General features: G+C 43.8%; 1 protein-coding gene across 7 annotated transcripts in view; it reads left to right on the forward strand.

Annotated features, from left to right (window-relative positions):
* The window catches only part of fmnl2a (formin-like 2a), a 39,580-nt gene that overhangs the window by 24,016 nt on the left and 3,121 nt on the right, over positions 1-12,443 (forward strand). The window contains exons 8-30 of one of the 7 annotated variants that reach the window (XM_088314352.1): positions 100-132; positions 546-590; positions 1,872-1,980; positions 2,477-2,553; positions 3,387-3,480; positions 4,247-4,321; positions 5,136-5,246; positions 5,393-5,542; positions 5,781-5,882; positions 5,983-6,304; positions 6,389-6,589; positions 6,959-6,979; positions 7,645-7,769; positions 7,859-8,058; positions 8,171-8,405; positions 8,486-8,554; positions 9,170-9,250; positions 9,331-9,460; positions 9,599-9,762; positions 9,834-9,935; positions 10,229-10,324; positions 10,466-10,589; positions 11,740-11,864. In XM_088314352.1, the coding sequence (XP_088170478.1) occupies positions 100-132; positions 546-590; positions 1,872-1,980; positions 2,477-2,553; positions 3,387-3,480; positions 4,247-4,321; positions 5,136-5,246; positions 5,393-5,542; positions 5,781-5,882; positions 5,983-6,304; positions 6,389-6,589; positions 6,959-6,979; positions 7,645-7,769; positions 7,859-8,058; positions 8,171-8,405; positions 8,486-8,554; positions 9,170-9,250; positions 9,331-9,460; positions 9,599-9,762; positions 9,834-9,935; positions 10,229-10,324; positions 10,466-10,589; positions 11,740-11,831 (2,758 nt within the window). In that variant the 3' untranslated portion in view covers positions 11,832-11,864. The remainder of the gene's footprint in view (positions 1-99; positions 133-545; positions 591-1,871; positions 1,981-2,476; positions 2,554-3,386; positions 3,481-4,246; positions 4,322-5,135; positions 5,247-5,392; positions 5,543-5,780; positions 5,883-5,982; positions 6,305-6,388; positions 6,590-6,958; positions 6,980-7,644; positions 7,770-7,858; positions 8,059-8,170; positions 8,406-8,485; positions 8,555-9,169; positions 9,251-9,330; positions 9,461-9,598; positions 9,763-9,833; positions 9,936-10,228; positions 10,325-10,465; positions 10,590-11,739; positions 11,865-12,443) is intronic. The other 6 variants (XM_088314354.1, XM_088314351.1, XM_088314353.1 and 3 more) reach the window with 6 other exon arrangements.

The raw sequence follows: 12,443 nt of genomic DNA on the forward strand, positions 1-12,443 counted from the left end.
TTCCTAACGAGCACATGAATCGGGTTTGATTTACGAATGAGCGACATCAATCCGAGCACTCGAAATGAGGCTGACTGTCTTTTATTCTGTCCTTGATAGTCTACTCTTGTGTCTGCCCGTCTTCGACAGCAGGCAGGTCCAAACTTCTGTCTCCTCCACACCTCCCCCCGATCCATCCCAAGACATTCTCAAATACACACAACCCCTGGCTCATTGTTCTCATCCCAGCCCGCTTGCGCTGTCTGTGTCGGGGATGTGAATTATTTGTACTGCCAGCCTCTACTCCTGCGCTGTCTTCGGAGCAAATAGTTTTTTTTTTCTTGCCGCTATTGTTCCTGCCTCCGTGCCTGTGTGCTCCCTCTGTGCCCCCCCCCCCCTTTTCCCCGAATGCCATCCGGCGCAGTTTCCATGCAAAGGCCCTGTAGGAGCTGAGCACTAGACACAAACAGCCTCTGTAACGGCCGTGTTGTTCAATATGGAATGTAAAAATGCCAAAAAAACAATACCTCAAATATTTGTTTCTCTTTCAAACTGCTACCCTGAAGGTCACCGAGCTCACTCAACTGTCCAAAGTGTTCGCAAAAAAGACGGTACGTCCTGTCGCAATGTAACTTGGTAGCAATACAAGCGCTAGGTATGAACTTAATCTTTGTGTGTGTGCGTGCGCGTCTGTGTGTGTGTGGTGTCTAGATGAAGTTGTAGTGTCTGGTGTTACTTTCAAGGAATAATTTAAGCATGTACTAATGCAAGGGTGTGCAAACTTTTTGATTGGCGGGCCACAATAAGTTCTAAAATTTGACAGAGGGGCCGGACCAGGAGCAGATGGATGGAGTGTTTTGGTCACCTCACCTCATCGGAGAAAAAAAAAATACATTTAATTTTAAATGATAGTGAAAAAAAGCATTACAACAATATATATGTATTTGAAAAAAACCACAGTTTTTAGAAAATAAAACATTAAAAATCTTTATTAATTTTTTTTCAAGTTCGGCAGGCCGGATTAAAACGTCTAACGGGCCGCATGTGGCCCCCGGGCCGCATTTTGCCCACGCCTGTACTAATGTGTAAGGCTAAAAATATTAAATGGCTTGATGAGTCAAGTTTTTTTGGGTAGTTTCGGGCAAGTCCAAGCGAGTTGTCAGAATTACTCTTTGGCGTTGTTACGCAATCCTTTTATCATGATTGTGATTTTGAGATGAAGACATTTTGTCCGCACATTTCAATCACATTGTGTCATGCTTAGATGTTGAGCAATTTGGTGTGGAAGAGATAATAAAAAGTCTCATCTAGGAGTTTCTTTTTCATCTCAGTGGGGTGCCGCTTTTCTCATGACAAATATTCACCAACTTGCAGACGTCTTTCTGTCCTTACGTTGCGACTCCCGGCACACGCGCATGCTGCGAATTTCACAGGAGTGTCTCGCCTCCTGCTGACATGACCTGGCGTGTCTGTCATTAATAGCCCGAAGATACATTTTTCCAGACTAATAATTAAACCTTGCGAGTCGACGTGAGTCTTGAAATAAAACACAGTTCCCCTTCGTGGCTTCTCTGGCGATGCTGCTTAGCCATTTCGCTTCGAATGCCAGCGTTGGACTGGGAGAAAAGTCATCCTTGTTTTTGTCTGCATGCAAATGAGCCAGGCGCCGTTGTGTTATTGATATTGCCGTGAAAACATTCAATTAAGAGCCATAAAAGAGAGCTAGGCCATAGATTATATGGCTTTTGTATGTTCCACAGCCTCCCTGTGTGAAGGAGTTCATGGCATTTTATTTTATTTTTTGGGGTGGGGGGTGAGCTCCCCTCCCAAATGGCATCTGTCACCCTCAATCGCACCAACTTCTCAAGACTTTTTTTTTTTTATACTTTCAGATGTAACACTTTGCCCAGCCGACGGACGCTGAAGAACTCCAGGCTGGTGTGCAAGAAAGACGACGTGCACGTCTGCATCATGTGCCTGCGTGCCATCATGAACTACCAGGTCATTCATGCTCACCACATTGCTTATCTCTCTGGGGCTGCGACCAAATATTGACATTGCAATCTATTGCACTCATGGGCCAGTGTCAATGACTGATATCGATTCTGCTGTTGCAGCATTTTGAAGGAATTTTACACTTAAATTGACAACTTTTTTTTTTTTTAATGTAAAATGAATTGAAAAGTTTAGTGCTTGTACTTCCGCATCCCGAGTTTTATTTTCTATACAATTGAGTTGCACAGGTTATAGGTCACATTAACTCATTCACAACCAGCCGAGTAAAAAAAAAAAAATAAAAAGCATCTTTGACGTCTTTAGCCGTCAATGGCAGTAAATGAGTTAACGGTGGGAAAAGTTTGGAAATTATTTCTCCAAAAAGAAACGTCCTATGTGCTGTATCTTTGTTGTGATGCTGTAGTTTGAAAATGATCACAATATCCGGGTTGTGAACGTGAACATTTCATTCATGTTTTTCTGTCTTTGTTTCCTTTTCCAGTATGGCTTCAACATGGTCATGTCCCACTTAAATGCTGTGAATGAAATTGCACTAAGTCTCAACAACAAAAACCCAAGGTGAGCCATAAATGTTTGCCAGAAATCGCTGGTGCCATTTAATGGCGTAATGGAGGATGTGAAACCCACTTGCACATCATGAGAAGCATGATTGCCTGAGTCTTGTTTAACTTACTGTCACAATATTAAGAAAAAATGTGTTATTGCTCAAAATGTTGTTTTTTTTTTTCGACATAAATTTTCAGTCATGCTGGTCCGCACAGGTCAACGCAACTGGATTTTTCTTGTTTATTTTTTTTTTAAATAAGATTTTTTTTCCTTTTTCTATGATACAAGAGCCGGCTGTATTAAAAAAAAAAAAGCCCACCAAGCTTAAACTCTGAACAAAATGCCCCCCAAAGCTCAACAAAAATGTTGAGTTGAATTCTTATGAATGTGCTGTTTGTGAAAAGCACATTTCAATCTTGGTGAAGGTCAGCACTCTTCACTGAAGGACATTTTCGTTGGACATTATTGTCGCCTCAGCGTACAAACGATGGCTTTCGCTCCATCTGAAGAGTCCTGAAGAGGACATTTAAATTTTTGGGGGGGATGCGCTCCATTGATTAGGGATGAACAATTAATCACATTTATTGACATGGCGTTCGAGTAGACTGCAATTTGGGAAAAACAAAACACAACTGGTCGCTTCATTGGCCTTCATTTTAGCGTCAAAACATTCAGGTATTCTAACTCTGATACTGTTTATTGAAATTGCTTGTGTTTGTTAAAAATATTAGAATAAATAACTAAAAAAATAGAGCTGAAATAAAAAAAATAAAAAAAACGAAATTAAAAAGCAATCATAATATTGAGGGGTTCAAATTTCTCCACACTTTTTCTTGTTTGAACAGAACCAAAGCTCTGGTGTTGGAGCTCCTGGCGGCGGTTTGTCTCGTGAGAGGAGGCCACGAAATCATCCTTGCTGCGTTTGACAACTTCAAGGAGGTAAGAGCAGACGCTGACTCAGCCAATAGCAACGCTGTCTCGATTGCGCGGCGCAAGTCCACTATTTGTCAACAGAGTAAAGCAGCAAAAATGTGTTTGGCACACACGGCTCAAGAAGTGAGCGACAAACTTGATAGAAACTCTTTCAGGCTTCTGGCAAAAAAAAAAAAAAGTTTATGGCGGAGTGAGCGGACGTTTGTCACATGCGTCAAACCAACGCGGGTCCACTGCAGCCGATGCAAAATTTACTCGTGAATGAAAAATTGAGCGTCATACTCGGCCTCACCAGCATAAGTGGCAGAATAAGCTTCAGCTCATCGCCGCTCGTCTCATGAGAGACGCAAGGCGAGAATAATGAGGGCTTTCTTGCCGTGCGCTTAAAGGAATAGTTTGAATTTTTTAACTTGGGATTTAAAAGTGGCTCTTAAAAGCATAGTGTTGTTACATCGGCTCTGCTACGCGACTTTGATAGCCCGTCTCGGACTCCAGGCATTAAAGGGAGTGTTTTTTTTTTTTTTGGTTAACATTTGATGTCTCTTCACTCCATGTTCGATGTTTTTTTTTTTTTTTTTTTTTTTAAATCAAAGTCCACTGTTGCCCTCTAGATGAACTGCAGACTTCACTCTTGCCGTCTTTTTTTTTTTTTACATTCGGATCGCACCTCATTCATTCGCTCTCTCACTCGCATGAAGACGGATGCGGCGTCATCTTACAGCGCGATGGCCAGCCCTGCCATTAGTGAAGAGACTTGCAATTTGTTTTGCAGGTTTGCATGGAGGAGCAGCGCTTTGAGAGGCTAATGGAGTATTTCAAGAACGAAGACAACAACATTGATTTCATGGTATTTTCCCCCCTCCTCCACTCGCATGCTCTCAATCTCACTATTGACCGCCTTCCCTTTGGAGTGCTCCATCAGGAAGTAAACCGCAGGCAGCTTGCAAATCCTTGAGTGATTTTTATTTTTTTGCTGTGTGGATTATTGTATTTTACATAGGATGAACGACCCAATAAGAATGACGAGGTACGAGAAATAGCGTTGTCCGCCTCAAGGACTGTATCACATCGGCAGTTTGTCATTTCCTAGCTGATGTGCCCTGTTAGTGGATCAAAATAAAATAGGCTCCGAAGGAAGCGCCAGCTCGGCATCTTGGATCCTATTAGGAGCACAAAAATTTGTGACAGTCATCTTAAGTCGGTGTACTAGTGTATAGAAATTGTCATACAGTCGTGGATATCAAAAATGCTGCTTTCGATAGCCTTCAGGCCTTCATAACTTCTGCCTAGCAACAAGCAATGTGTGACATGAGGAGGAACTAGAATCTCAGCAATTTTGTCAAATGTTTTCCTAAATTGCCGATTGAAATTGCTACACGTTTTAATTAAGTAATGATATTTTCTAAATATATTTACGCAGTTTACCAAGATCACATACCGCTATTTTTTTTTTTTTAACTCATTCACGACCAGCCCAGTAAAAAAAAAAAAAGGATTTTGACGTATTTATCCGTCAATGGTATTGAATGAGTTAATAAATAAATTAAAAAAACAAAACAAACACTTCCACCGACTTGATAGTTAAGACGTGCGTGGCACTTGCATGCAAAAACTTTTGAAAATTGTTTTTCAAGTGACTCACTTGTTCTCTCGCTCCTCAGGTGGCCTGCATGCAGTTCATCAACATTGTGGTGCACTCGGTGGAGGACATGAACTTCCGGGTTCATTTGCAGTACGACTTCACTAAGCTGTCTTTGGACGAATTCTTAGATGTGAGTTGAAAACACGAATATGGCCGTGAAAAATTGGGGCGAAGACGCTCGACGTTGCCATGGCTGCACCTTGGAGACGGTTACCGGGTGAACTCGTGCTCATAACATCTCCTCTGGCAAACCCGATTTCTGTGTCCTTTTTGTAGAAGGTCAAGCACACGGAGAGCGATAAGCTGCAGGTTCAGATCCAGGCCTACTTGGACAACGTGTTTGACGTCGGCGCCCTCCTGGAGGATGCGGAGACCAAAAACGCCGCCTTGGAGCGTGTGGAGGAGCTGGAAGAGAACATGTCGCATGTGAGAGACGTCGCGTGTTGATGAGTGACAATCTTCCCGCGACTCCACACTTCTTTATTACTGTCCAACACGTCACATTTTTGACGTTTGGGTGCGGCCGGGCTCAAGAAACTGACGCGGACGTCAAAATGTCGTCAAGCCGCATTGCAGCTGGGGATTTGCTCTGATCCCGTCCGTGGTTTTAATTGACTGTCAGTCGATCGACGTCTTTTTGCCGTTTTCCTTTTTCCCCCTCCAGTTGACGGAGAAGCTGCTGGATGCTGAGAATGAAGCTATGGCCAAGATAGTGGAGCTGGAGAAGCAGCTCATGCAGACAAACAAGGATCTAGAAGGCATGAAGGTCCGACTCTCACTCTCTGGACTTGAGAAAATGCAAACTTGCAAAAAAAAAAAAAATACAATAAATGTAAGCATCCACAATCTTTCCTGCCTTCAAACAGGAAGCCTACAAAGACACCAGCGGGAAACTCCACTCCCTGCGGCAGATCTTGAAGGAGAAGGACGAGGCCATCCAGCGGCAGAGTCACCTGGAGAAGAAAATCCACGAGCTGGAGAAGCAGGGCACCATCCGGATCCACAAAAAGGGAAACGGCGACATCTGCATCCTTCCGTCGTCTCCGCCCGCTGGCGTGGAAGGTTTCCCGGGCGCCACCGTGGGCGGAAACGGCGTCGGCATCCACAGTCCGGTGCATGTGGGGAGTGTGGCGGGGGCTCCGGCGGTAGCCCCGCCTCCGGCGCCGCCGCTGCCGGAGAACGGCTCAGGTAGGTGCCATGTGGCGTATGTGCACGCATGCCTCGGAAATCGTCTGAAATCTGAACCAGCAAATATGTCCTCCCCTCTTTCAGTTCCAAACGGACCCACGTCGACCAGTCCTGCTCAAGCTCCGCCGCCGCCGCCGCCGCCTCCGCCGCCACCTCCTCCTCCGCCGCCTCTTCCACTTTCTGCCTCAGCGATGTCCGGCTTCTCACCTCCACCACCGCCTCCAGCTGCTCCTCCACTACCCGGCGGCGGCACCGCCACTGTTATCATCAACTCGGGTTTAGCCGGTAAGCTTCTTCAAGTGGAAATACATCCGACGTCTCTGTGAAAAAGTAACGGCGACAAAATCTAGTTTACTGTTACATCTTTTAGCTTTAAGTCACTCGCTGTAAAATAGATGAAGGCACACGCTTCGAGAATGAACTTTTCAAACTTTTTTTTTTGTTGTTTTATTGTCGAGTCGCTTCTCGCAACAGAAAAAGAACGTCTACTTTTACTTGTACTTTAAAATGTGCTTTTCAAACCTGCACTTGATTTATTTATCTATTTATGATTTGCTGCCTTTATCTTCGACCTGTTTGTGTGTTTTTAAATATGCATGTTCTTCTCAACTTCTTACCAATGTATCTTGAATTGTTTCCTTTTCCGCCTACCAGAGGGACCCATCAAACTTTTCTGTAGGTCCACCTGTTTCTTTCACCTTTTTTTTGTTTTTAAACCTCTTGTTTTCTACTTCTCTCCTGCATGTTTTGAAATTGGTATTTTCCCAAACATTAAGTCACCTTTTAGCTCAGAGGACTCAACCAGCAATTTTGAGATTTTTTTTTTCCAATCGGGTTGCATATCAAAACGAAGAAAATACCAAGTTTCAAATGCTCTGCATGGTTTTCACCATCCCATCCTGGTCTGAAAACAAATCTTGTGACGGGAGTGTTTGTTTTTTTTGTTTTTTCCATTTTATTTTATTTGGCCACGCCCCAAAGTGTCGGTCGCATGCTCAGACACAAGCATCTGATGTTACAAGCAGATAATAAGACGCTTTCTCCTCTTCTATCTGCTCACTAGCTCCTCCCCTCAAATTAAAGGTCAGCATTGTTGCAGTCAATGAACAGCAATCATCTCTCCAATTCTGCCAAAACCTACAAATGCATGATTTGCGGAGTGAATAAATATTGTCGAGGCGTTTTAATTAAAAACATTGACTGCACGGTTGCCTGAGAAATAAATTGGACCTCATACGTAGTGAAAGGATGTTTGCCAATGCATGCGTGTGTGTGTGTGTGTGTGTGTGAGTGCGCACACGCCAAAATGTGATTCTCAGTTGACTCCCTTTCCTGTCCAGCTGTTAAGATCAAGAAACCCATCAAAACCAAGTTCCGCATGCCCGTCTTCAACTGGGTGGCCTTGAAACCTAACCAGATCAACGGCACCGTCTTCAACGAGATCGACGACGAGAGGATCCTTGAGGTGAGCGTCTCGGGGGAGGAGGGTCCACATCCACACGGCGCCCTCCCCGGGTTGCTCTCCGGTTCTGACACAACACACCAATGCCACAGGACCTGAACGTGGACGAGTTTGAGGAGATGTTCAAGACGAAAGCTCAGGGCCAAGCGGTGGAGCTGACCATGAGCAAGCAAGTTGTTCAGAAGGGACCCAACAAGGTGACGCTGTTGGACTCCAACCGGGCCAAGAACTTGGCCATTACGCTCAGGAAAGTAGGCAAGACGCCCGAGGAGATCTGCAAGGCCATTCAGCTGTAAGTAGAAAGTGAAAAAAAAAAAGATTTTTTTTTTTCAATTGTTGAGTACAAAGCCGTTAAACCAAAGCACAAATTTGTCACTCCGTGTTTTTTTTCCTCCGTCCTTCAGCTTCGACCTGCGCACGCTGCCGGTGGACTTTGTGGAGTGCCTCATGCGCTTCCAGCCCACGGAGAACGAGGTGAAGACTTTGCGTCAGTTCGAGAAGGAGCGCAAGCCGCTGGAGAGCCTGACGGACGAGGATCGCTTCATGATGCAGTTCAGCAAAATCGAGCGTCTCATGCAGAAGATGACCATCATGGCCTTCATCGGCAACTTCACGGAGAGCATGCAGATGCTCACGCCGGTACGAGCGGTTGCATTTGCTGAGGTTGGGCCCAATTGTTGGCGCGCTGCTGAATGCACTCTGCTTTTGCTTCCTCACAGCAACTTCACGCCGTCATAGCAGCATCCGTGTCCATCAAGTCGTCGCAGAAGCTTAAGAAAATTCTCGAGGCACGTGAGCTCATCGTCTCTATTCTGTAAATAGGCGATGAGTTTATCTCATTATTTTGCTTTTTTTTGTTTTTTTTAAATCCACCTGGAATCGGGTTTATATTAATTTAGGATTTTCCTTAGGTTTTCTTTTTTTTTTCCATTTTTACTATTAGTGTAGAGCATGTTTGTTAGTTTTCATTTGGTTTTTGAAAACAATTTTTTTTAGTTTTAGTTTTTTTAAAATGTAGTTTTAGTATTAGTTTTTTTTTATGTACAGAAAGTTCACAGCCTGTTGTGATCAAATAAAATTATATATACGATTCCCAAACGACAGTTGAACCGTTATTCTACAATTCAGCCATGCAGTAATCCCAAAATGAAAAAAAAAAAAAAAAAACAATCTTGAGCACTCAAGTATAAAATGAATTAAGAACACTTTCATTAAAGCTTTAAAAGGTTTTATTAAATTAAAATGTTGGTTAGGTTTTTTTTTTTTTGTTTTTTTTAGGAACACTCAATTTATTTATTTTTTTTGGAAAATTTTTTTGCACAGTTTTTCATGAAAAGTCTTCACTTGGAATGCATTTAACAGTTCCTGCTTGTTCGTGACGTTACATTTCTTCTCCCCTCCAGATTATTTTAGCGCTCGGAAACTACATGAACAGCAGCAAAAGAGGAGCAGTTTATGGCTTCAAGCTGCAAAGTTTAGACCTGGTTAGTTCAGTCTGTCCTCCGTCGTTGATATGAATGAAATCACCCAAATATCCGAATCTCGTTTTCTTCTCGCTTTGCAGCTGCTCGACACCAAGTCGACGGACCGCAAGATAACGCTGTTGCACTACATCGCTAACGTTGTAAAGGAGAAATACACGCAGGTCTCCTTCTTCTACAACGAGCTGCACTACGTGGAGAAAGCAGCAGCAGGTCAGCGCTTTACACAACCTCGCACGTATTTTTTTTTTTCATTTTCTGACTATCAGTTAATTTTGGTTTGAGTCTTGTGCTCGGCGGTGTGCTTTATTTTTGCCACCGCTCGCTGACATGTCTGCCTGCGTTTTGCAGTGTCGCTGGACAACGTCCTTCTTGACGTGAAGGAGCTGCAGAGAGGCATGGAGCTCACCAAAAGGGAGTACAGCATGCACGGCCACAACACCATGCTCAAGGACTTCATCACGCACAACGAGAGCAAGCTGAAGAAGCTGCAGGACGACGCCAAAATCGCGCAGGTAACGTGCGCGCATTTGCCGCTGAAGGCGCGGTCAACTTGAGCCGCTGACGGGCTTGCGTTTGCTTGCAGGATGCCTTCGATGAAGCCGTCAAGTTCTATGGGGAGAGTTCAAAAACCACGCCGCCCTCCGTCTTTTTCCCCGTTTTTGTGCGCTTTGTCAAGGCCTACAGGGTGAGCATCATGCTTTCATTTCATTCTTAGCGAAAAGACAATTTGGAGTATGCAAGGTTTAACTTAACTCATTTACTCCCATTGACGGCTATAGACGTCAAAATCTATTTTATTTTTTTTTCAACTCGGTTGGTAGTGAATGAGTTAAAATGTCCTTAAATGCATCCTTTTGCAATGGACACATCCTTGTAATTGTGACTTAACTTCTAGTTTTAACCTTGAATTAAAACCACCAAAAACACACTATTGTGCCACTTTCTGCTGCGCCCACACATTCGCGTCAATCTCCTCAGCAAGCCGAAGAGGACAACGCGCAAAGAAAGAGGCAACAGCAGCTTCTGATGGAGAAACTTCTGGAACAAGAAGCCCTGAGGCAGGAAGAACAGAAGGTAAAGCCAGGCGCAGGCCGTCCTCTGCCGTCCTGCTCACGACAGGATTCGTTTTGCTGCAACCACCTGCTGCTTTGGGTTGAACGCGCTTCTACTTCACGCTAAACTTTGCATTTGGTGTGTACCGGTGTGTGTTCTCAGTCTCCATCACATAAGAACAAAAGGCAACAGCAGGAGCTGATCCAGGAACTGCGGAAGAAGCAAGTCAAAGACAGCCGCCACGTTTACGAAGGCAAAGATGGCGCCATCGAGGACATCATCACAGGTAATCTCATCCGGGCTTTGCTCGTTCACCAAGTCAACACACACGCGCACACACACATACGCGCTCTCTGCATGACGGTCCTCTTTGGCAAAAGGCTAACAGATGTTTGCGAGGCCATCAAGACCGGAGCAAAGCTAATCCAGTAACCGCCTGAAATGTTGTTGATGTTGTCGCTTATCTGCTTTGTCGCTGCTTAGTAACACGTGGCCGAAGCTGTGACTTGACCCTCAGCAAATGAATCATTATCAAAGGATCAATATTGTCGCAGGTCATAATAATAGGTACACCTGCAAATTCATCCACTGTGTTTATGAATTCTGATAAAAACTTGGAGAAGTACATGTGCATTTGAAGCAAAACACAAAGCGCTCGGAACAGCAGTTTAGCTTAATGCTAGCTAGCAATTCGAAGCGATGTCGACGGGCTAACGAATTATATCTATGTGCGGTTTTTTTACGACGGATTAAGGAACAGATATTTGAAGAGAAATGATGCAGCAACACAGGTAGGCGGAAAATTCTTTGTAAATTTTTCTGCTGAAGTCATGCACGTATCAGTCCTACACTCCAGAAGAAGCCGCATGGAAAAAAAAAAAAGGAAATAAATCATATTATCACGGTTGATGGTTGATAGAAATGTGGTTAAATTTGACTTAAAATGACATTTTGAAAAATATTTTTGGTCATTTTTATAACAGCACAGTTCACAGGTTGGCCACATCACAATAATCTAAGAAGCTGGAAACATATGAAAGATGGTCAAAAAAGGATTGGGGTACTTTCAAAAAAATAACGTGTTACATTAAATCTCTGCAAATATTTGAAAGTGAAATTCGATTAATTGCAATTTAACGCGACTAAACTGCAATGTGGAGTATTTTGCAGGTGTACCTAATATTGTGGCCGCTGACTCTTTTTTTTTTTTTAGGCTCAGTGTATTTGTCCAAGTTGATGTGAAGATAATGATGACGCAGTAGCAATTTCGCAGCATTAACTGGTCGCCGAATGCTGCCTGTTGGCGCAGTCTGGGAATGATGTCTGCTTTGTGCTAACAGTGCCGAACTGCTGTAGAATTCTGCTTCTCTTATATTGTGTGTGTGTGTCTTGCCATGTCTTGTCACGGCTGTCCTGTTTTGTTGTCGTCGACGCAGTGCTGAAGACGGTGCCCTTTACCGCCCGCACCGCCAAGCGAGGCTCTCGGTTCTTCTGCGAGCCCGCCCTCAATGAGGAGTACCATTACTAAGCTTGTAGAACTCTCTGGCACAAAAACGACAAGGTTGCTGGAACTCTCCGTTTGCCTCCTTTTTCCTCCCCCTCCACAACGTCCTCAAACAACCTTGCACGCCGACTAACTTTCACATGGCCTTGCTGTGGTGACGCCAGCATGTGTGTGCGTGCGTGTGTGCGCGCGTGCATTGACATTTCCTTACCTTCTGATCACAATGTGCTGGTGAAGGTCCACCTGCATGACATCATGACTCATCTTCTAATATTCATCATGTCATTATCTTTCTCCCTCAGAGTTGATTTAAATCAGCAACCAGCAAGCTGTGACCTATAGTCACATGCTGCCACTTAGTGGCCGCGGATGGAAATGCACCACCCAGCCCACTAGCTAGTTAAAATGATTTGTTCATTTCTGATTATATATTACAAAGCTTTTTACTCCAATCACCACACTAAAAAAAACAGAAACAAATAGGCATTTATTATGAGCATAATCCAAGGTATGAACATTAATACAAAAACTCTTCTTAAATATTGATAACATTAAATTGATTGCACTCAAGGTAAATCTAAATTGTACCTAAAATAATGTTGGGAAACTGCTCAAAAAGGTAAACAAAACGTTAGG

The sequence above is a fragment of the Idiotropiscis lumnitzeri genome, chromosome 14 (genome assembly GCF_059441095.1).
Source record: "Idiotropiscis lumnitzeri isolate Australia: NSW breed Sydney's pygmy pipehorse chromosome 14, RoL_Ilum_1.0, whole genome shotgun sequence".
NCBI lineage: Eukaryota > Metazoa > Chordata > Actinopteri > Syngnathiformes > Syngnathidae > Idiotropiscis > Idiotropiscis lumnitzeri.